The 20,937-nt window shown below is 36.2% G+C and overlaps 2 protein-coding genes across 3 annotated transcripts in view; one reads left to right on the top strand and one right to left on the bottom strand.

Annotated features, from left to right (window-relative positions):
• arhgef25 (Rho guanine nucleotide exchange factor 25) overlaps positions 1-14,442 on the bottom strand; it is a 37,160-nt gene extending 22,718 nt beyond the window's left edge. Inside the window, exon 1 of one of the 2 annotated variants that reach the window (XM_015370532.1) lies at positions 14,369-14,442. In XM_015370532.1, the coding sequence (XP_015226018.1) occupies positions 14,369-14,411 (43 nt within the window). In that variant the 5' untranslated portion in view covers positions 14,412-14,442. Of the gene's footprint in view, positions 1-7,516; positions 7,873-14,368 lie in introns of those variants that run through there. The other variant, XM_015370531.1, reaches the window with a different exon arrangement.
• A 3,036-nt stretch (positions 14,443-17,478) lies between these two features.
• Positions 17,479-20,937, top strand: part of LOC107082090 (ankyrin repeat domain-containing protein 33B-like) — a 5,746-nt gene continuing 2,287 nt past the window's right edge. The window contains exons 1-4 of the mRNA XM_015370553.1: positions 17,479-17,562; positions 19,007-19,312; positions 19,399-19,528; positions 19,655-19,800. Coding sequence (XP_015226039.1) covers positions 19,058-19,312; positions 19,399-19,528; positions 19,655-19,800 — 531 coding nt within the window. The 5' untranslated portion in view covers positions 17,479-17,562; positions 19,007-19,057. The remainder of the gene's footprint in view (positions 17,563-19,006; positions 19,313-19,398; positions 19,529-19,654; positions 19,801-20,937) is intronic.

Consider the following 20,937-nt stretch of genomic DNA (forward strand, 5'->3'; position numbering starts at 1 on the left):
AGATAGATAGATAGATAGAAAGATTGTAACAAAAATAAAGGAAAATCTAAAAAACAACATGGCATTTGTCAGCATGTGACTGTCTTTATGGAAGGTCGAATGAATGATAGTGAAAATCAAGTCCTTAGACTTAATTGAGCATTATACAAGTGTGGGATGTTTAGCATATGAACAAAACATGTTTGATTATTTCATCCTCTTCTCAGTGCTTAAAAGTCCCTGCATTATGCTTTTTTTCTTAAGTGTAGAGTTAAGTCATTTACATCCAATTCTTTTAAATTCTGGAGTCTTTTTTATTTATCTTTCATACTTCTCATTCATTCAGTTTGTTCTTCTGCTGTCTATTTGGTGACAAAAACTGTCTCACCTTTTCTGCCATTGAGTTTGGGATTGATAATACCCCTCTCCTGATAAATTTACTTGAAATAGGCTTTCTGACTCAACTGATGTTGGTTTTAAGAGTTTTCACTGAATACATGAACACTAATGCTCACTCAAGCCAACTGAACAACCAATGTGTCATGATCTTGGCACTGATGACTGGCTTAATTACTCATTCCATTCAAGTGTCTAACTCTGCCCAGTTGTTAATTTCCTCTCATCTGACCCACCTGCTCCTGCCTCTCTTTAAGGTGCTTGAATCCAGTCATCAAGGCCAGATTATCTTGTTCTCTCTATCCAGTGGTGAGAGTGTTTTCTAGAATATCTTGGTGTTTCTGATCCTGACCTGTTCTGCCTCTAAACCACTGAGCCCACCTGTTCCTGTCTGAACGGTTTGCCTGAACTGTCTTTGGACTCCTTGACCTCTGAGCCTGCCTGTTCCTGTTCTGATCTGTTTATTTGACCTGGCTTCGGACTCCTGCATGTTCTCTGGGGCTGTAGCATCTGGGACTCTCTGGCCGGCACCCGCTGCATCTTGTCGGCAGGCCACCAGCTGGATCCTAGTTCTCTGGCTATGGACTGAACTGGTAAACCAGGTTAGTGACTGACATGTTTATAATCATCCTCCTTCAAATTGTCCTTGTCACTAACCTGTGTTTCTCTCCTGCAGTGGTTACTGCCCTAGCCACTACAGATCCGCAGAATCACCTGTTTTTAATAAACTTTTTGAAGTAATCCCACTGTCTGTCTTGCCTTGAACACTGGGTTCTCCTTTCTGAGCCTTGACACAACATAAGTCTGAAGACACTACTACAGTGGACTGGCTTGCATCGTTAGCTCCCAGGCACCTCATTCTAGCCATATTGTTATTGTTGTGAACTCTAACATTTCCTTTGTTTCAGCTGGACCCACCTGGTCCAGACATCCTGGGATCAGCTAAGCTAACCCATGCTTTTTCAGCTTCATCACAGTTTATTGCATTCCTGTGTCATTATTCATTTATTTAAACTGTAAAACCAAATGAAACTGGACAGTTTTGACTGCATTTAATATCTCTGCATCAGGGTTTATTCACATTTATCTGCTGCTATTTTAAAGGACATCATCAATGCATTAAGCCTTAAAACTCAAAAATTCCTCAGAGACTCTTGAATTTACTTTTAAACCCTTCCCCTTTTACTTGTTTATTTATTTGTGCTTATTTTTAGCAGTGTTTATTGCCCATGTAGTTATTAAATATAATAACACTAGGTTATTATTTGTTAATAAAGGTACCATTATTATACCATTACAAAAGACCATGGGTTTTTAACCTGTGGCCTTTTGTGTTTATTTTATACAGTGAACGATTTATCACTCAGCCTGGATTCACTCTTACAGTAACATCCAAATGAACAAAGGCAGATTTACTTGGTTGGTGATTAATAACTCTGCTGATAGCCTTAGCCTAAATTATATAATTGGTGGAATCAATTGTTTTTAAACATGCAATCCAGGAGTTCAACCTTTATATAAAAGACTAAGAACCCTGGAGAATAAGCTAACTACAATTATAATCATTCAACTGATAATAATTAATCAGTTTTACCCTCAGTTTGAATGACCTGTTAATAACTATAACTTCCAGTTCTAGTTTAATATATTTATAATCTTCTGGTAAACTTGCACAACACCAGTACTGATAAGAAGATCAAATAAGGTCCTGTTCCCCCTGACTTGCTGGAAACAATTAATAAGGAATGAGTGAAACCATCTGATAATATATGGATTTACATTCATTTTTTCAGTGTAGATAGAACAACTTGAGGCTGGAGAGTATTAAAGGCTGAACTAAAATCAACGAAAAGCAGTCTAGCTTAAGCCTTGAGGTTTTCAAGATGTTTAGCCACTAGATGCACTATGCTGTTGCAAGTATCAGTGCATCTCTTACATTTATAAGCAAATTAGTAAGGATCTAGTTTTGGACCAACAACTGATCTTAGATCATTTACTACTAGTTTTTCAAGAGACTTCTTCACAACAGATGTCAAATCGATAGCAATGGGAATAATAATCACCCTCTTCCACAAAGATAGTGCAGTATTAGTATCAAGAGCTCTCTGAAAAATTGGTGTCTAAGCATGTGTCAATTGATTTGCATCTGTCTTACTGACATTGACCTGCTTGAATAGCTTATTGATGGTAACATAATCAAAATCAATCCTGTCTAATTCCTGTTGGATCACGCTGCAAAGTATTGAGTCATTTTCAGCAAAAAAGTCATGATTATCAAACTCTCCATAAATGTTATAAATGTTTCAAGTTCACAGCCAGTGAAGTCTTTTGTGTTCATGGATATCAGCATTTCCTCAACAGCCTTCTTATCATCTTCTTTTGTTTTTTTAACTTCTGTTTTAGCTCCTGTTGTATAGTTTTTTTAATTGTATGTGGTGTCCCAATCAGCACCGCTTTAGCTCTGCCCCTGAAAATATTGAAAAGAAAAAAGAAATATATAGGAACTAATCTTAGCCTAAAAAAAGGCAGAAATAATATGGGACTCCTCAACCAAACTTTTCTGCGATTTGCCATGTTAATCTTGATTATGAAAGTGTCTTGGGTGTTTTAAGACAACATTTTTGGAAGAGGGAGAGCGTAAGCAGAGATGATGAGTCACTGCTTCCAATGTCTCCATGTTTTAGTGATCAGGGGGATATTTTGAAATGTTGTAATTCAGATGTGAAAGCGCAAACTTTTTTGTCTTCTTCTCCCATGCTTCCACTATGTTTATCTAAACAGTGTCAATGAAAACTGAATTAAACCCTAACTTTATTTGTCCCAACTTTGTCTGTTCTATGTACAGATCTGGAGTTATAAACAGATATTATTTATATTTTTCCACAGTTGTGCAAACTTCAGCCTTCTCTCTGTCCTTTCATGTTTTGTAGAAATAACCTTTTTAAGTTTACATTACTGAGCTAGAGAAGATTTCTCTAACAGAACTGTTGCCAGTTGAGCTAGAGAAATCCTCTGTGGTTAAGCAGTGCTCTCTGGGCTATGGCATCCTCACAACTCTCTTTAGAATTGAGCTATTCTGTGTGTAGCAGTATAAGCCAAGTTTTCTGATTATGATTCAGATTTGGTTTAAATGCAAAGGACTGAACATGAACTGCATTCAATAATTTTTTTTCCCCACCGCATCTAAACATACTCATATCCTGTGAGCTTTTCTCAGAGAAGTAGTCAAGAAGCAAAAATTCTCAAAGGATTTTTATTACCTAGGTAACAGGAATTCTGGGTAATTCACCAGTGTGCTTTCCTTTTACTCTGAAACCCCTGCAACAATCAGCCAAAGAGAAGCTGCACTACACCTCCAGTCCAGCAGGTGACGGTAAACAGAAATTCTTTTTCTGCACCTCCAGTTTTAAGTAAAATCCTAAGCTTAAGGTTTATTTACATTTTAAAAAATGATTTATCTGTATTTTCACATGTATCTAAAAATGTATTTAAACATTTATTTTCTTTTATAATACCCAGGTAATCTCATATATCTACAGCCCAAAAAGGGAGTATTTTAGTTGACAATGTATTTATTTAAATCCAAACCTACCTAAATCTATATTTATGTCAATAGCAGCTCTAGGCAATACATTCAAAATCGGAAGGATCTCCACAAGCTAACAGGCAGCATCCAACTCATGAAATCTCTTGCAGCCCTCTCACCACAGAAGGACTAGAAATGAAAATAAAAAATGTTCATTTTTACATGTATATAAATGGTCACACTATACTATATTGAGTTTACATAAAAAACAGTCTAATGAAAATGATTATCTCTTGTTTTTACAAGGAAAAATGAAAGCTTTGTCAGATTATAACTATATTACTACAGTGATTTTTCTTCAAACTGTAGAAAAACGCTTGAAATGATTGAAATGTTGAAACTCTCAGACAACAAAATCTTGTTGTCTGAAGAAGGGCACTGTTTGGTGAATAAACCAGTTTGGGAGCTACAACTAGTGAGCAGATCCATGTTTTTCATTCTTGTGATTTTTGTTGTCTTTGTGATCCAGTACCTATCCATAACTTCCTCAGGGTGTGTGCGATTTCTCATCATTTTCTAAACTTTTTTGGCAAAGTATTACATTTTATACTCTGGCTGTGATGAAAGCTTTATATTCAATTTTAGTAATTACAAAACAACCCTGGCTGAATTTAATTACCATTTTTCGGGACTACCAAAGCTACTACTGCCCAATAGGCTTAAAAAACCTTCTTAGCAGCCCAGTCTAGTCTATCAAAGGGACTCTACTGCTCTTAAAAACACATTTTAAAGTGCAATCTTAATCTAGATCAACTGACAACACAGATTAAGTTTTGAAGTGTACTTCCCAGCTTAAAAACATATTTAAATGACTTTTTACTTAACAAATAATAACCAAATGAGTGGCTGATGTTGATGCAGTCAGACATAGATCTGCTGGTGAAGTCATCCATGTCATTGTCATTACAAAAAAGTTAAAAAAAAAAAAAGAAAAAAAACTAAAAACAATCCACTGGACTTTGTTTCCAAGTTTAAATACATTTCGCTTCCCATCCAGGAAGCTTTTTCAATTCAAAATGTCAGAATTAGCATTGAGTTCCATAAGGCAGTGTTTTTCAACCCTGGTCCTCAAGGCACACTGCCCTGCATGTTTTAGATGTTTCCCAGCTTTCACACACCTGTTATCTATTGATAGCAGATTATCAGGCTTTGCTAAACTGCAATCATCTGAATCAGGTGTGCTGAAGCTCAGAAACATCAAAAACATGTGAGCTGTGTTCCTTGAGGACCAGGGTTGAAAAACACTGCAGAGCTGTGTTCCTTGAGGACCAGGGTTGAAAAACACTGCCATAAGGTGTATATCTACAGCTGAGTCTTGTCTGGAGGAGGTCACTCTCCTGTGTTGAGCCATGTGGGTGTGGAGAGGTTGTTTGGTTTTCCAATATAAAGATCAGAGCATTCCTCACTGTATTGAACTGCATACACCTCTCCACTCATCTTAAGTCTGGGGGTTTAGTCTTAAGACTGAGATCCCACTCCTGACTAAGTAACTAGCCCACACTGGCCTGTCCCGAAGACCTGAGGCTCTGCCGATTTGACACCGATTTAAAAGTAGGGTATTTCTCAAGAAAATTACTAAATGGATGACGTTTTTTAGGTGTACTTTCTCACTTAAAAAAGAACATCTTAAAACACATTTTGTGACAAGCTTAAGGTGGCAATAGCAACACTCAGTTTCATTGGCTACTGCAGCTGCTAGTGGAATGAAGCACTGAAACTGTAGACAACTACACTCCAAAAATGCCCAGAAAGTACATGTTCTGTAGAGGAACCAAAGCCCATGGAGAGTAAATTTATCCTGGTAAATGTGTATCGACTCATTACCTGCACATTGAAAAGCCTAATGCTTTTTAATGGTAATGGGAAAGAGTTTCACAGCTCAGGGAGGAGAGTCTTTTGACAGGACAACTGCTATATTCAAACTCTGGTTTAGTTTCCCAAAAACCAGCTTTAGATACAGAAGGAAGATTTAAGAATCACCTCTTTTCTTATATGCATGTCTTTCAGAACCTCAGATGCTACAGAATGCCTTGTTTTACATCTAGATTAATGCCACAATATTCCAAAAAATTTAAAAAACAATGCAACGATAAATTTTTCCCATGCTATTGCTGTTTTGGTAATGGAATGAGATCTGACTTAAGGGGAAAAAACATCACAACTATTTCCAGCAGGTAAACTTATTATGTAATCAGCCTCCAGCAAAGTTTCAGAAAGAAAAAAGCACAAGGAGCGACTTAAGCTTCAAAGTTCAAATATTTTTTAGATTTACAGAATGCAAAAGAAAAGACCAAAAGAAAGAAAAAAGACAGAGGAATTCAAGCAAATTTTGGGTAGACTAAATCATTGTCATGTAGGTTGACTAGGAAGAAGAACATCTGTAAAGCACATGGAAGCGATGTGACTGAAGGAACCCAAAGGGAACAGCTGGATGGATTCAGACAAAAAGGGAAATACAGTGATGTCAGTTTGCACTGAATAAAAAAAAAGGATTAAATGATGCCTTAGAAATAGTGATTTAACATAAAAAGATCACAACTATCTTTTTCAAAAAGAATCCAAAGATAGAAATGACCCAAATCCACTGGAAGCAGCTGCTGAGGCTGGATGAATCATCACAGTAAAAAAGCATCTATTGATGAGAGACAGGACATTACACTTCATGCCATTTACTTTAAAAACATGACAGTTTGGTGATATTTTACCAGATACTTCTGATACTAACAAAACATCTGATCAGCTAAGATATGAACATGGGTAAAAAAAAAAAAAAATCTATCATTTCTTAGATTTTTAAAGCATGCCTCTAGGGATCAAAAATAATTTTATTTTTAATGAATTTAAATCCTACAAAAATATTCAAGCTTTTATTTTTTCACAGCACTATTCCTTTTTCATAGCCCCTTCTTCAATCTAGTGTCTCTGCAGGTTTTCATTTGAAACCTTTTCTGAATATTTATTTATCAACACTTAATTAAAAATGTAATGTATTTTTTTCTTGCGTAGCCAGAAAAAAAAAATTGTGTTTTAATACTTCCAGTAAGAAGAAATAGTTCTTTGTCAGTTTACGTCAGTTGTAATTTGTATGTGTTGCTACTATGTTCTTAATAACTCTGTTTAACATTCACAGACGTCCAAATGTTTACAGAATCAGGACTACAGTGTCAGACGTTTCTTAAGCTTTTCTCCTCCCATATGAAGTCAAATTAGTGCCAGTGTAGTTCATGTTGACAGACCGGAGAATATCCCTCTGTTTTTTTAAGAATGTTCTTGCACACCCAGTAAGTCACCATGACAATTCTTTAAATCATGTTACCTATTTATAAATAGGACATGTGTGTTTTTAAGCAAATAATAGATCAAATGAAACATTTATAATATGGAATTGGTTTGGGCAGTCAGTAAAACTGAAGCATATCTCCAAATAGGTAAAAGAAAAAAAAGAAATCACAGAGACTTTCTCAAACATCACTGAAGTTTTTTAAACAGGGTCTTAGTTCCAGTTTTGAAATCTACGTCCAGCAGAGGTCTGACTGATCAGCAGACGGTACATACCTCTACTTCTGACAAAGCAGCAGCCACAATTACTGAGAAGTTGCCTGAACAGATGCTGACACCCACAGCCTCGCTGGTGGTGACCCCCTCTCATGGTGATCCACTCGTGCTGCTCCACTCGACACCATCAGAAGCAGACACAAACACAGTATCACTCTAGTCCTGCAGTAATCCACGAGGTGAATGAGAGGAAAAGTGTGCAGATAGCTTTACAGTCATATTCCAAATCTGATGGGAGGGAAAAATGTCAAAAGAAAACTAACAACCACATTCCATGGTGTGGTGACAAAGGTATGAGAGTCAGAGATGCTCGTGACTTTGGATCTAAACCTCAATGTTTACTGAGACAGATTATAAGTGGGGCTGAGGGTTAGTGAGGGAGCGATACAGAGGCAGGAAAGAGGAGGAGCTGTGATGGGAGACGGATACAAGCTGTACTGCTGTACCAGCATCTGTTTCCAAGTCCCTCCTCACATTCAGTCCCCTCCCTTTTCTGTTCATGTCAGCTTAATCAGCCTTTCTTGACACTGTTTCCTATCTGGCTGTAGCACCTTTTATGCTTAAATTTGCAACTATTATTCATCCTTTATCATTATCTATATAACCAATTAGCATTCATTTTGCAATTGCCTTGGCTCTTTTGTGAAATCTATGTCTTTTCCTGTTTCTTTTATTAAAAAAACATTCTACATAGTCTCCTGAGTCAAATTGGGAAAAAATATATAATGCATCATGTCATCAAGCTTAGATTATTGCTATTGCTTCTGACATCCAAGCCATACAAAACGTGATGGCCAGACTTTTCACAGGTCCTAACAAGGAAACCCAAATCCCCCATATTCTATGTTTTTTACACTGGCTACCAAAACAGTTTAGTTTTCATTTTAAAACAATTATGCTGAAATATTAAGCACTAAGCAACCCAGCGCCAGATTGTATGTGTAATCTTCTAACAAAATATACCTCTGCTCTTTGCCTATATTGCCTTTAATATTATAGTAGTTCCCCACACCAGATTAAGGACAGGGAGGAGGAGGGGTTCAGTCCATAGTGCTTTTTCTTTTTACATAACTCTTTCATTTACAAGGATTTATTTTACAGATTTCATAAAAAATATTTACATTATACAATTGGTGATGTACTGTTTGTAGGAGATGACTCTTTCGATGAATTTAAATACTTTTATGAATGAATGGCCTTTTTATTTATTATTTTAAGATGCAATTATAACTTATTTTTATTACTTTTATTTTAATTGTTGTTTCATTAGTTCTGCCTATAGCCCCTTGTGATATTTGTTCTGATAAGACTCTTGAGGAATACATTTTGATTACTTGCCATAAAAATGCAATGTATAAAATTAATATCCAGCTACTTTTTTAAGCATCTTGTTTCTTTTTATCTGTATCTGTGTCTGCTTGTAGAAAATCTAGGTGCCAGCATGGCCTATTTTAAAACCACATATCTTTATTTCATGTTTTGTTGTTGGACCCCAGGAAGAATAGCTGTAGCTTGCTACAGCTAATGGGGATCCTAAATAAACTAAACTAAACTAAACTAATATTACAAAATCACCCAACCAACTTTGAGATGTCTGAATAAAGAGTGTTCAAGGAAACATGGACAAATACAAAGTCATGACTGCTTTAATTATTGATATTATTATATTGTTATAAGATATATATATTTTATATCTTTTTGACAGGTGGCAAAGTTTGCTCCTTGTGGAGGTCCTTGCCACTTTACATGGGCAACTACACTTTTGTTAGGGCCATTTGATATCACATGGTCAGTTGTTCAAGCCCAAATCCCCAAGGATTTTTGCTTTTGCTTACGCTCTACTGTTTTCTCAAACAGAGAATGCAGCTTCTTAGAGTTGGTACCAATGATCACAGGAAGTGAATCAGGGCTTTTTGGATCAGGATATACAAGAGCTAATTACTGAGACTGTTTCTAATGCACTCTCAGAGCAGGGTAGCGGCCCACATCCACAGCCACATAGCCTAAGTATTGATATTGTTATATCATATATATATATATATATATATATATTTATATATATATATATATATATATATATATATATATATATATATATACTGGTAAAACTAACAATTAACCCACCTTATGGGAAAATATTCTTTTTTTGTGAAAGCAAGGAAATATGTGTATTATGGTTAAATCGAAGCACACTGATTTTAGACGTCTCAATGAGAGCATGATGCTGTTCCTTCAGGGCAGAGATGGCTGAGATAGAGCATGAGTACAAATACCCGGAAGTTCAGTGGGACAGGAAACCGGGCTGGAGCATTAGGTTCATGCACAGGTCTCAGCAGGAAGGACCAACGATGAGTCTTTTTCCTGTGGAAGATCCACTCATACAGGGTAAAATATACATATTTTATAAGCCTGGCTTTTTTCTACATTTTAGTCTGCTATTTGGATAATAGAGTGTGGATCCTTGAGTTAAAGAATAAAATGTCTTTGTTTTTAAAGAGTGAAACGAGAGATTCAGTGTTTGTTTACAAAAAAACAGGCTCAGTATTAAAGAAGCATTTTAAAAAGAGAGAGATATTATCTGCCTCAAAAGTCTAAAGAAGGGACATGACTATATTGAATCGACCTGTACAATTTCTTAAATCGGTTTTACACAACTTTTCCGCAAACATGCATGTATTTTACTTGGATTCTATCTGGTTCGCCATTACAAGCAGTGGCTAATTGAGAAGTGGAAGCATAACAATTCAATTTTATGTCAAAAATGCAAATACGGTTCCATATGAATAAATATCACATTACATTATAATGGGTCTACTACTGGGTCTGATCTGTCACAGTTGTTATTCTTTTGCCCACAGAGATCTGTTTTAACCCACATCTAGAAATGGAAAGAAGAGGTCTCATGCATTGCTTTCTTTATGAAGTGAGAGGAACTTTAATCTGAGAGGGAGCCTAGAGGTCTAGAGTAACTCTAAAGGAGCCTCAAAGATCTGCTGCTCAGGTGGTATGTTCTGTAGAACAAGGTCATAATCACATTATCACTAAAACTAATGAAATGATGAAAACTAGAATCAAAAAAGCGCTTTCGTTAGCTGAAGTAAAAAATAAAAACTAGACCTTGGAAAAAAACACTGAAACTTTGATAAGACTTTACAAAATTAATTAAAACTGAGTAGGAGAGAATGTGCTTAGTTTTCTTTTGTTTCTTTATCATAATGCATTAATAGGAGGTCTAGTTTCCATTTGTTTTCTTTGCTTTTTTTCTGTTGTACTGCATTACACCAGTAGATGGCAGGTATAGCAGGCAGGTCATTTGTGCTGCTGAAGCAGTCTGTCCTTTTCTAAGATTATATTTCTCTTATTTATGCATGTATTTATTTTAGTCTTGTCCCTGGTATGTAAATCACATAACATAAAAAATGAAAACTATAGCTAACTGAAACTAATAAAAACAAATAAAAAAAATAGAAACTTAACTTAAACAGCTAACAAATACCAAAATGAATCAAAAGTAAAATATAAAATGAAACTGTATTTGGAGGGGACAGTGCAAACATACAAAAGCTTCTGGCTAGCAGGTTCCCTCTTCTACCATTCAGCGAGCTGAAAACGTGTTCTATCCTTCCTCAGATGATGCACGCCGCCGCACCAAAACATAACCAGCTGCAGATGTACCAACACAACTGGAACACAGATGTAGCAAGTCTAGGCAAATATTAAAACAAGTTACACACAAAAAAGGAAAAATAGCCATGTTGTAAAGCCAGCAGTCTGAATCCTATTTTTACTAAAGCTTAGTCTGAATAAGAGTAACCTTATTTACCACTGAAGTCACAGAGCTAACATGAATAAAACTGAAACAACTCAAAAAATACTCACACATTGCTCTGAATGAACACCATCCTGCAAAACACCAAAATGAGCATTATATCTGTTATATTAGAACCATCTCATATCCCAGGGTAAAAATATAATTAACATCAACATTTGTTGTATATAATAAGCTAAACAATTTTGTCCAAATAAGACTTGGTGCGTGACAGGATTGTTTTGATTTGATGCAAACTTCCACGTCACGACACAACCTTCACTAGCTGTGTTTCTATTAAAAATTTGCGCAAAGCTATGGAGATAAGTTTCACAATTGAAGTATTCCATAAAATATCAAATACAATAAAAGTTGCAGATTAATACGTTCGTTCACAAGATAACTCTTGAGAACAGCATGGCAGCACGGATGTAAACATATCTTATGTTCTATAAGTCTGTTGTAGAAAGTGTGATCTCTTATTCCATCATCTGCTGGGGTAAAAGCATCAGAGCAAATTACTGAAAGAAACGCAAAAAGCTCAGGTTTAGGAACTCCTGTAGAACCACTGGAGATTATTTCACAGAGAAGAATTCTTCATAAAGTGAAGAACATTTTGGACAACAGTAAGCCTCCACTTCAGAAGATTTTTAAACAACAACTGTGTCTTCAGTCAGAGGCTTCTCCAGATTAGGTGCAAGACAGACCACTAGAGAAAGATCCTTCTTGCCTACAGCTATCAACTACTACAGCACCTGTTTAAAAAAATTGTTACTGCAACATTTAATTTCCCTTTGTGATTAATCAATTATTTTTTTAATTGAATTGAATTGAAATGAATTAAATTGAAATATGAGACATATCCATCAGCCACGGCTCTAGCGGGCGCCATCATCTTCCAATAACTTCCGGTTTTCTTCTTCATCCCTTTTACCAGGCAGCAGGTCCAGTTGCAGATGATATGACTCATGCAAGAAAAAAATTTTTCCATTTCAGTTTGGCAAAATATAAGAATTTTGATATGACCACCTCAAAACCACCAAAAACCACCTCTTTGAAGCCTTGAAACATTAATTGAAACTTTTTTTTTTATTGAAGTGTTTCCATTTAGCTAATTTATTCTGCATAATTACAATTTGCCCTATTTGATGGAAACACAGCTAGTGTTCAAGTATTCAGCTACAGTGCTTACACTAAGGAATGCCTGGACTAGTCAGCAACCATCAGAAATCTAGCTCTGCCACAGATCATACCACACAAACAGATCATGCCTGGGTGGCGCGTCATAACGCTTACAACAGCAACTGTGTCACTGCTCGAGTAGAAAACCAAAATATTGTAACCACCATAATAGATAACTCAGAGCAGACAGGACTGAAGCAGAAAACCAAAATTAAGCATTGATGATCTGAGCACAGCTGTTTAAACTCGCCAGAAACAGGAGATTAAAACACGTTTGTGCAAAAACTAAAACAAACCTAATCATGGAAGAAGTCTCTAAAGACCAAAGAAAAAGCTTATGCTTCTGTCTCCATATATAAACACATGGTTCTGTGTGCAAACCGACTGAAAATAACTGACAACAGCCACATGCAAACATCAGATTATCTTTCAACAAACTGTGCTGACATTATGATTCATATCTGTTTGGTACACAGAATTCTCCCCACTATGCAGGATTACTGCAGCTGCATGCCTATTAATGTGAGCAAACACAAGTTTTATAAGTCTGTAATTAATCATCAGTACTGTGTAATATGAGATCCTTGCCTCTGGTCACCCTGTGTTTTTAGGGCAGAGCCCTCATCAGCAAAAAAGACAGATATGAGCACAGCTCCCCTTCAAGGGGGTCCAGAAGGGTGCAGGCAGCAGAAATTAGTCAGTTGACTTCAAAAGTATGACAAATATGTTAATTGAACAGGGATATAATGACAAAACAATCAGCCTGTTTTAACAAGGATATCATCTGAAGACCTTAACATAACATGAAATCTTCTTAGCCTTTTTTTTTCTAATTATAACAATTATGCAGACTATAGAAAAACTATTCAAAACCCTGAAAATGTTTACTATTAACAATATCTATTTGTTTATATTATTTATATTTTATGTGATAGACCAAAAGCTTGTAATGTTAAATCAAGCTTTTATTTTTTCCCAATCTCTTGAAAGTATGTCATGCATTTACTTAGCCCACTAAACTTGGCTAACCCTGAATAAAATCCAGTGGAATCAATTCATATATAAACCACATAAACACACCAGACAGCTTAAGATTCTTAAACTGGACATATCACAGAGATGTGCTCCATTTATTGTCTGAAATGGAAAAACGATGGCCCAAAAACTACATCTAAAACTACAGCCAAATGACCCATTGCAACTTAAGGGTAGCTGCAAAGATCTATAGCTCAGGTGGGAGAATATGATGAGGGGGCAACAGTTAGTTGTTCTCTCCAACAAACTGTTCTTTATGCAGGAGTGTAAAGAGCAAAAAAATAAATAAAGTAACTAGCTAAGAAGTCCCAGTTTTCACTCTCCACTGGTCATGTATTTGACACAGTACATGTTTGGATGGAGGTGTTTAACTTAGTTGAAATCCAAGTTTAACATGTTTGTAGGAACTTTACCACTGCATACAACCCCAAATACAACATAATGACAAATGACGATGGCTGCATCATGTTCAGGCGAAGCTGCTAACAGCTGATGGAAAGATAGACTGGCCTACTCCAACTGCTGGGCAAAGATGTTAATCTTGTAAGATGATATTATCCTTCTGTTTGAATCACATTTTTCTTAGCATAGGCAAAAAAAGTTTTAGATTAAAAAAAATATAAAAAAACACTCAGACTAGAATCAACTCACTTAATAATCATTGCACCTGTAAATGCAACAAACAGTGGCTCACCAATCCATGGATTCGATGACTTTGATATTTTCATTTGTAAACTAAGATAATTTTCTTCCTGCATTTACAATTTTCTGTAACCTTTTGTTTAATCCCAATAAAATTTGCAAGGCCCTGTACCTTTCAGTTGTACCTGCACATCCTGCAGCCATATTGGACCTCCTAAAAGTCCTCATCTGATGGCACACCCTGCTGGTCCCTCAAATCCTGTCCAAACAACAAAAAACCAAGCAAGGAAGTCAGAAGGTTGAAAATAAGTTACAAAGATTGCAACATTACATAAAGGTACTAAAGGTGTAAGGCTTAAAAGAGAAGTGATTGTATGTCTTTATCACTTTTTCACCTCTCTTCACTGTTCTTCTTGCTTATTTGTCAAATAATGTTGTCTCTTATCTCATCTGTGGAATTTCTCTCAGGGGCAAAGATCAAATGAACCTAAAACTACACAACATATACACCTCAGGCTATTACAATTGATAGCATTTAAACATTGCATTTAGTTTTGTTTTCTTTTTTTTTCTTTTTTTGGAGATGGCTCAGATCTTAAAGTGTAAGAAAAAAAGCAAGTTCTAATTTTCCTCCAATTTTGATAAATTCTTTTGAAAACTGTTTTGGATCTTTGTGTACAGTCAAAAATAAAACAAACAAATATCTGTTTTCATTAAATCATAGTTTATTAGTTTACCTGTAAAATCTAATTCTGTATAAGTTAAAATACATTAGTTATTAGATGAGTAAAAAATTGAAACAGATTAAAAAAAAAAACTGTAACATGAAATAGTTGAATATACTTCTCAATAAATGCTTTTAAAGTGATCTAAGAAAGAAAATGAAACCCTAAATGTTTGAGACTTTCTTACTTTCTGGTATATTTATAAAACATCTGCCTCATCCAGTGTTGTATTTGTCCAGGCCTACTGATAACGGAGAGCAGCTACAACATTAGTTTTACTTTTCCACCCGAAAAATGTGGTGCAGAAGACCGAAGACTTACTTTATCTATCAGGTCTCTCAGTCTTCCTTTGCGTTTTTGCCAAAATCTTCACTTTGATTTTTCATCTTGAGTCTGCTTCTTGCCAGTTAGTTGTTGTTGTCTTTCCATTAAAAATATTTTTAGAAAAACTTCAGCATCATCAAACTTTAGATCTAGAAAATAGGTCAAAGAAAACAACTTGTTCTCTCTTGCAAATCTTTCTTTTTCCTTTGGTTCCAAAAGGACAAAAAGCCATGCACTCCTCTCTCCTTAGGCTGGTGGGGATGATTAGTAGTCAATCAAACCAGGCAGGTCTGGTCTCATCCCACAGATCCTTTGTTCGGTTTCCAGAAAAACAAACAGGGTTCAAACATGTAGTTCCTTGCTAAACTATTCACATCTCTGTATATTTTGCTTTCGTACTTTTAGTATGTTTTGTGGAAGTGATCAAGACAGAGTTTAACTGTAAAGAGAAAGCATAGGAGGAGCGGTTTCTAATTTTCTTTTTTTTTAATAAAATTTAAATTAATACTTTGTCAGTTTGGAGTAAGTCAGCATCATACATCTAGAGACTGGTTTAAATAGTTCAAGTTTTATTAGTTTGAATGGAAATCATCTGTAAAAATACATTTTTCAAGCCTTAACCCAGATTCTCAAGCAGATTTATGCCTGACTTTCTTAAACAACGCTTAAGCTTACCCAATAACTTACAAAAAAAATGAGAATAGCTTTTCAAGTTTACAAAAACTGTTTTTAATTATTTTATGTTTTTAGTTTAAGAACCATGAAAAAAATCAAACACTCGTTTTGCAAAACATGGAATGAAAACCACTGTGATTAATGGAATGTTATTTATGGAGAATGTATTAAATTTGAAAATTAGTTTTAAAAAAAATAACAAAAATTGGAAGTTACTTTGTGCTGTTCATTTATTAAACACAATGGATATGTTGCAAGATCAAATTCAAACCTTATAAAGGTGATACTTTGTTTTTTACAGTTTATGGAAAAGTTATTAGAGCAGCTTTTTTTTTTGCAATGTCTGTTGTTTGTTTACAAATCTTGCAATATGCAAACTGCATTTTGGAGATAGAGCTAAATATTTATGGTTTATCTTTGATGGAGTTAATGACAAGCAGTTATTCTATAAACTGTTTCTCCACCCTGAGCTGTAGATTTCTGTACTTCTTTTTCTTTTATACTTATATGACTTCCGAAGTAAGTTGAATGCCACATTTTCCAGTTTGTCATAAAAGTTCAAAATCATTCCCTTTTTTTCCCATAAACAATTGTATGATAATTCAGTTGTTTTTTGTTTTTTTCACATAAAACCAGTGTGCAAAACACTGAGATTTGTGGATAGATGAATCTGGAAAAGATTATGGGTTAAGAATACTTTACCAAGGTGCTGAACCATATGTGTTTAAGCTCTGGGGCTGTCCTCCAGTACTTGCGTCACAAAGCTGTTTCAGAATTAAATAGGCTAAAGCTTTTCACACTGTGCTCTTTCTGGATCTTTATGAATAACATGAAAAAAGCCATCTGCACATAGTTGTGATCATACTGGAGGACATAAAACTCTTGAAAGACCCAGCATCATTCTGGCAACGAGGCTCTGAACTTGGGACTAGAGTTGCTTCCCAGTGACTTTACTTCCTGGATCAGTTCAAAGCATGTTGGTGACACTTGATGGGATATTAGTGTCTTAGTAAATAATTAAATTTCACTTCATAAGCAGCCTACACTTATTTAATTATTATATTACATTTTGGTTGATTACCTGATTGCAGGATTAAAAAAAATAAAAAGAATGCTTTATTTTAAATTTACTTTCAAAATAAATATGGGGAAATAAAGAGTTTATTATTTTTGTTTTAGAAAATAAATCAAGCCAACGTGTTGCTGTAAGGTTCTTTTATCTTTCCAGTAATTTAATTTCTAACTATATCATATATTTTGTCACTATTTTACAGGCCAATGAGAATTTAAATAAATCCAATAGATAAAGTAACAAAAATAGACAAATGCAAACAACAGGCAAGGAACTGAAGAGAGTTTATAGCTTTGAAGCAATAAGGGAAAGAACGATGAAATTGGTTTGAGAGGTAAGTAATCCCCTCTACTGAAAGCTGTTTTAAAAGGGATGAACCGAGCACAGCAGATAAGTGAACAGTGTCTCCATGAGGACTGTGTGACAAAGTTCTCCTCCCAGTTTCCTATGACGGTTTGGGAATGGGTAACGTTGATCTAATGGCAAGAACTGGAGGAAACTCTGACAGCTGCTCGGGAAAGACACCAGGAGAAATCCGACAATATTTACAAGGAATAATAATGGTGTGGCCCTGTGTTTATTGGTGAGTTTACTAAATTTATCTTCACATTAATTTGCTATTTTAAAACAAGGCTCTGGTTGACAATGAAACAGGGTTTTTATTTCCTTTCAATAAGCTTTTGGAAACATGTAGGATTAAAACACAACTTAATCTTCAAATCATCTTTCAGCAGAGGTTTATTACAGAAATAAAATAAATATGAATTCCATTTGCTTATATTAAATTGAGGCAAATAACTTCTTCTATCATCACATTTGTTGTGCGTGATTTATAGACTTAGACAACTAAGTCTAAGACTTAGACCTACACTTACTTGTCTTTTATTTTATTTGTTTTGTACAGCATTCATGACATTGCCATTTCTTAAAGTGCAGCAGTGATAAAAATGTAAACACCGTGGGAGAAAAAAAGTGGTGAAAAATAGCACATTTATATGAAAGTTCAGAGGATTACATTTTTGGTTTGGTGTCATCAGTGTGATGCAGAGTCAGCGACATGATTAAGAGTTTTTCTCAACAGTTCAGCTGTCTGATGGCGGTGAGGAAGAAGATGTAAAAAGGTAGTTGGTTTAATAATTTGATGGTTTTAGACATCAGTAACAGAGGTAGAAGATTAGAATGCTGGTTCCACACGTGAACGGCTTTTTTCTGCCATGAGTGTTTCCTCATTTAACCCTCCTGAGTTCTGCAGCGTATTTAACGCTGATCCACTTACCCCCCCAGTAAAGGCACACTGATCTGATGGTGTTACACCTGTGACACACAGCGACATAAGAATCATAATCCTTGACTCTTTTAGTTCTTTTCCAACCTGTCAAAAAGGGAACTCTTGAGTCTTGCTTTCCTTTTTTTTTTCACCGATTCTCAGTTGGGTTTCGGTCTTGACAATGACTAGGCTATTTAATTTAAAAGATTTCACTGCAGCTCTTGCTGTTTGCTGAGTTGATTTACCGCTAGAAGGTAAAATATCTTCCGGTCTCAACTCTGTTGCAGTCGCTAGCATGTTTTTCCAGGATTATCCCATATCTCTCAATCCGATCAACTCTTACCACCTTCCCTTTATTCTCTGGAGAAAAAAAACACAGCATAATATTGCCACCTCTATGCATTATAGTGGGAATGTTGTGCTCAGAGCGATGTGTGATGTTAACCTTTTACAGTTGGGGCAAAATACTTTGGTGTCATCAAAGCAAACCACTTTCCACCGCATCCGCTTCATTCATGAGTTTCCTTCCAAAAATTATTTCTGGTTTCCTTTTTCTATTAAGGACAGATTTATGGAATTGCTCTCTGAATCTCACTTCCAAAATCCCTCCAGCTTAGACCTCTGCATGCCTGCTGAGTTTCTGGTCTTCCTGATGCTGTTTGTTCACTAATGTTCTGGTACCAGGTACCAGGTCTTGCAGCTCTCAACATCTTTGACATGTTTTTTTTTTTTTTTTTACTTCTCTGTCTAATCTTAATAGATGTGACCAAACAAGTTGGACTGAGTCCCATTCCAGTGGTTCTGTTGGAGGATGGCCACTGCAGCAGAGGACCCCCATCTGGGCTCAGGTCCAGATGATGACGACACATCAGGACAGGACTCGGAATCTGACAGTATCCTCTCTGATGACTCTGTGCTCCCTGACTACACAAAGGAGGCAGAAACCAGCAGTACAGCCAACACGGTGTATGAGGCATGTGCCCGCAATGACTCTGCCGCTCTAAAGAGAGTTCTGGAGAGAGGGGTGACAAAAGAGGAGGTGATGGAGCAGGACATCAATGGATGGGTGAGAAAGGGATTTATCATGGGAGTTATTTTTTAGCTTTTAAGACTTTGTAGGTAATGATGCCTGTCTCTGATTTCTACCAACAGAATGGCCTGATGGTGGCTTGCTGTAAGGGTTTTCTTGATATTGTGCACAAGCTCCATGACTGTCCCTTTATAGACGTAAACCTCCAGGACAATGAAGGCAACACTGCACTAATGATTGCATCTCAGGGAGGTGAGTGCAACGAAATGCAAGACCTATACTCAATGAATGATGTCAAGTTAAGGTGTTGTGGACATATTTATTAAGCCGGGAATTAAGGTGATCATTTGGTCTCTGAGATTGTTCTTTCTCCTGCAGGTCATGTATTAACGGTGATGTATCTCCTGAACTACTACCCTGGTGTAGACACAGAGATGAGGGACTGCAGAGGGTTCACAGCCCTCATCAAAGCTGCTATGACTGGCCGCTGTGACGTCGTAGCTGCTCTTGTTATGGCTGGTATGTGAGAGAAAAAGGAAGGCGTAGTTTTTCTTCTTCAGGGATGAGCTGTTTAATGTATTGCAATGCGCCAATGATTTTGTGTCATCCTAAATCATTTTGTTTTGCTTCCAGTAGATGAGCATTTCTCATAATCTAAAACCCATCCTCAGCACCACTTCTTGAAGCTCTCTCAAAGTCTTTAAAGGCGTTTTTTAAAGTTTTTTCATCAACCCTCATTGCTTTGTTTCTTTCCGTAGTCACTTTTTCAGTTATCAGAGGATAGTTTTTATATGAGAAGGCAATGTTTACCTGCTGTAAACTGTTTTTTATGCCAAAAGGTTCTTCTTCCACTAATCAATAGATGCACTTTGTTAATTTCTTTATGATCCTAACTCAAAAAGACTCAGAAAAGTCAAGAGAAATATTGATGTAATAGATCAAATAACATCGTGGAGGGCATTAGAAGGATAATTTAGATGGTCTTAAACTCTGCTATATAGCAGGAGAATGGATCGGTTTTCTGTGGAGTGTAGGAACTGATTAAAAAACAATCATAGATCTTTCAGAAAGCACTTAGCATTCTATTTGAACCAATGGTGTTAATTCGTCAGCAGCAGACACAGCATGGCTAACGACAGCAACAGACCCCACTTTTCTTCAGGGCGCATTTAAAGCCGCCTGCCCCCGATTTAATGACTCAGTGACGTGTTGTTGCTTTAAGGGATCACTCTGAGAGTATTTTCACATGTCTACAGTAATCTCTTGACCTGGCAGTCCTCCTGAGCAGTAGATTAGTCACTTGCCTATTTTTAGCTAATGTGTTTTTGAATCTCACTGTTGTTTCTAACTGTGTCTTTCATATGGAAGGCTGGTTATGCTAAGTGAAATGAATCTATGAAATACTTGATGGTGAAATCACATCCTGAAGCCTTAAGTACTCTTGCTAAGCCTTAATCCTTTATAGGGCAGTTTGTGGAAGGTCTAAAAAAGTAAAAAAATTCAAATCAGGAGTTTTAATGGAGGACAGAACAAGACCTTATCAGTTTTCTGACATTCAATCATCGATTTTCTGTCACTTTATCCTAGCTGGGGTCACGACGGGTAGAGCTGTCAATGGGCGAGAGGCGGGGTACACCCTGGACAGGTCGCCAGTCTTTCGC

The sequence above is a fragment of the Cyprinodon variegatus genome, unplaced genomic scaffold (genome assembly GCF_000732505.1).
Source record: "Cyprinodon variegatus isolate N-32 unplaced genomic scaffold, C_variegatus-1.0 Scaffold47, whole genome shotgun sequence".
NCBI classification, from domain to species: Eukaryota; Metazoa; Chordata; class Actinopteri; order Cyprinodontiformes; family Cyprinodontidae; genus Cyprinodon; species Cyprinodon variegatus.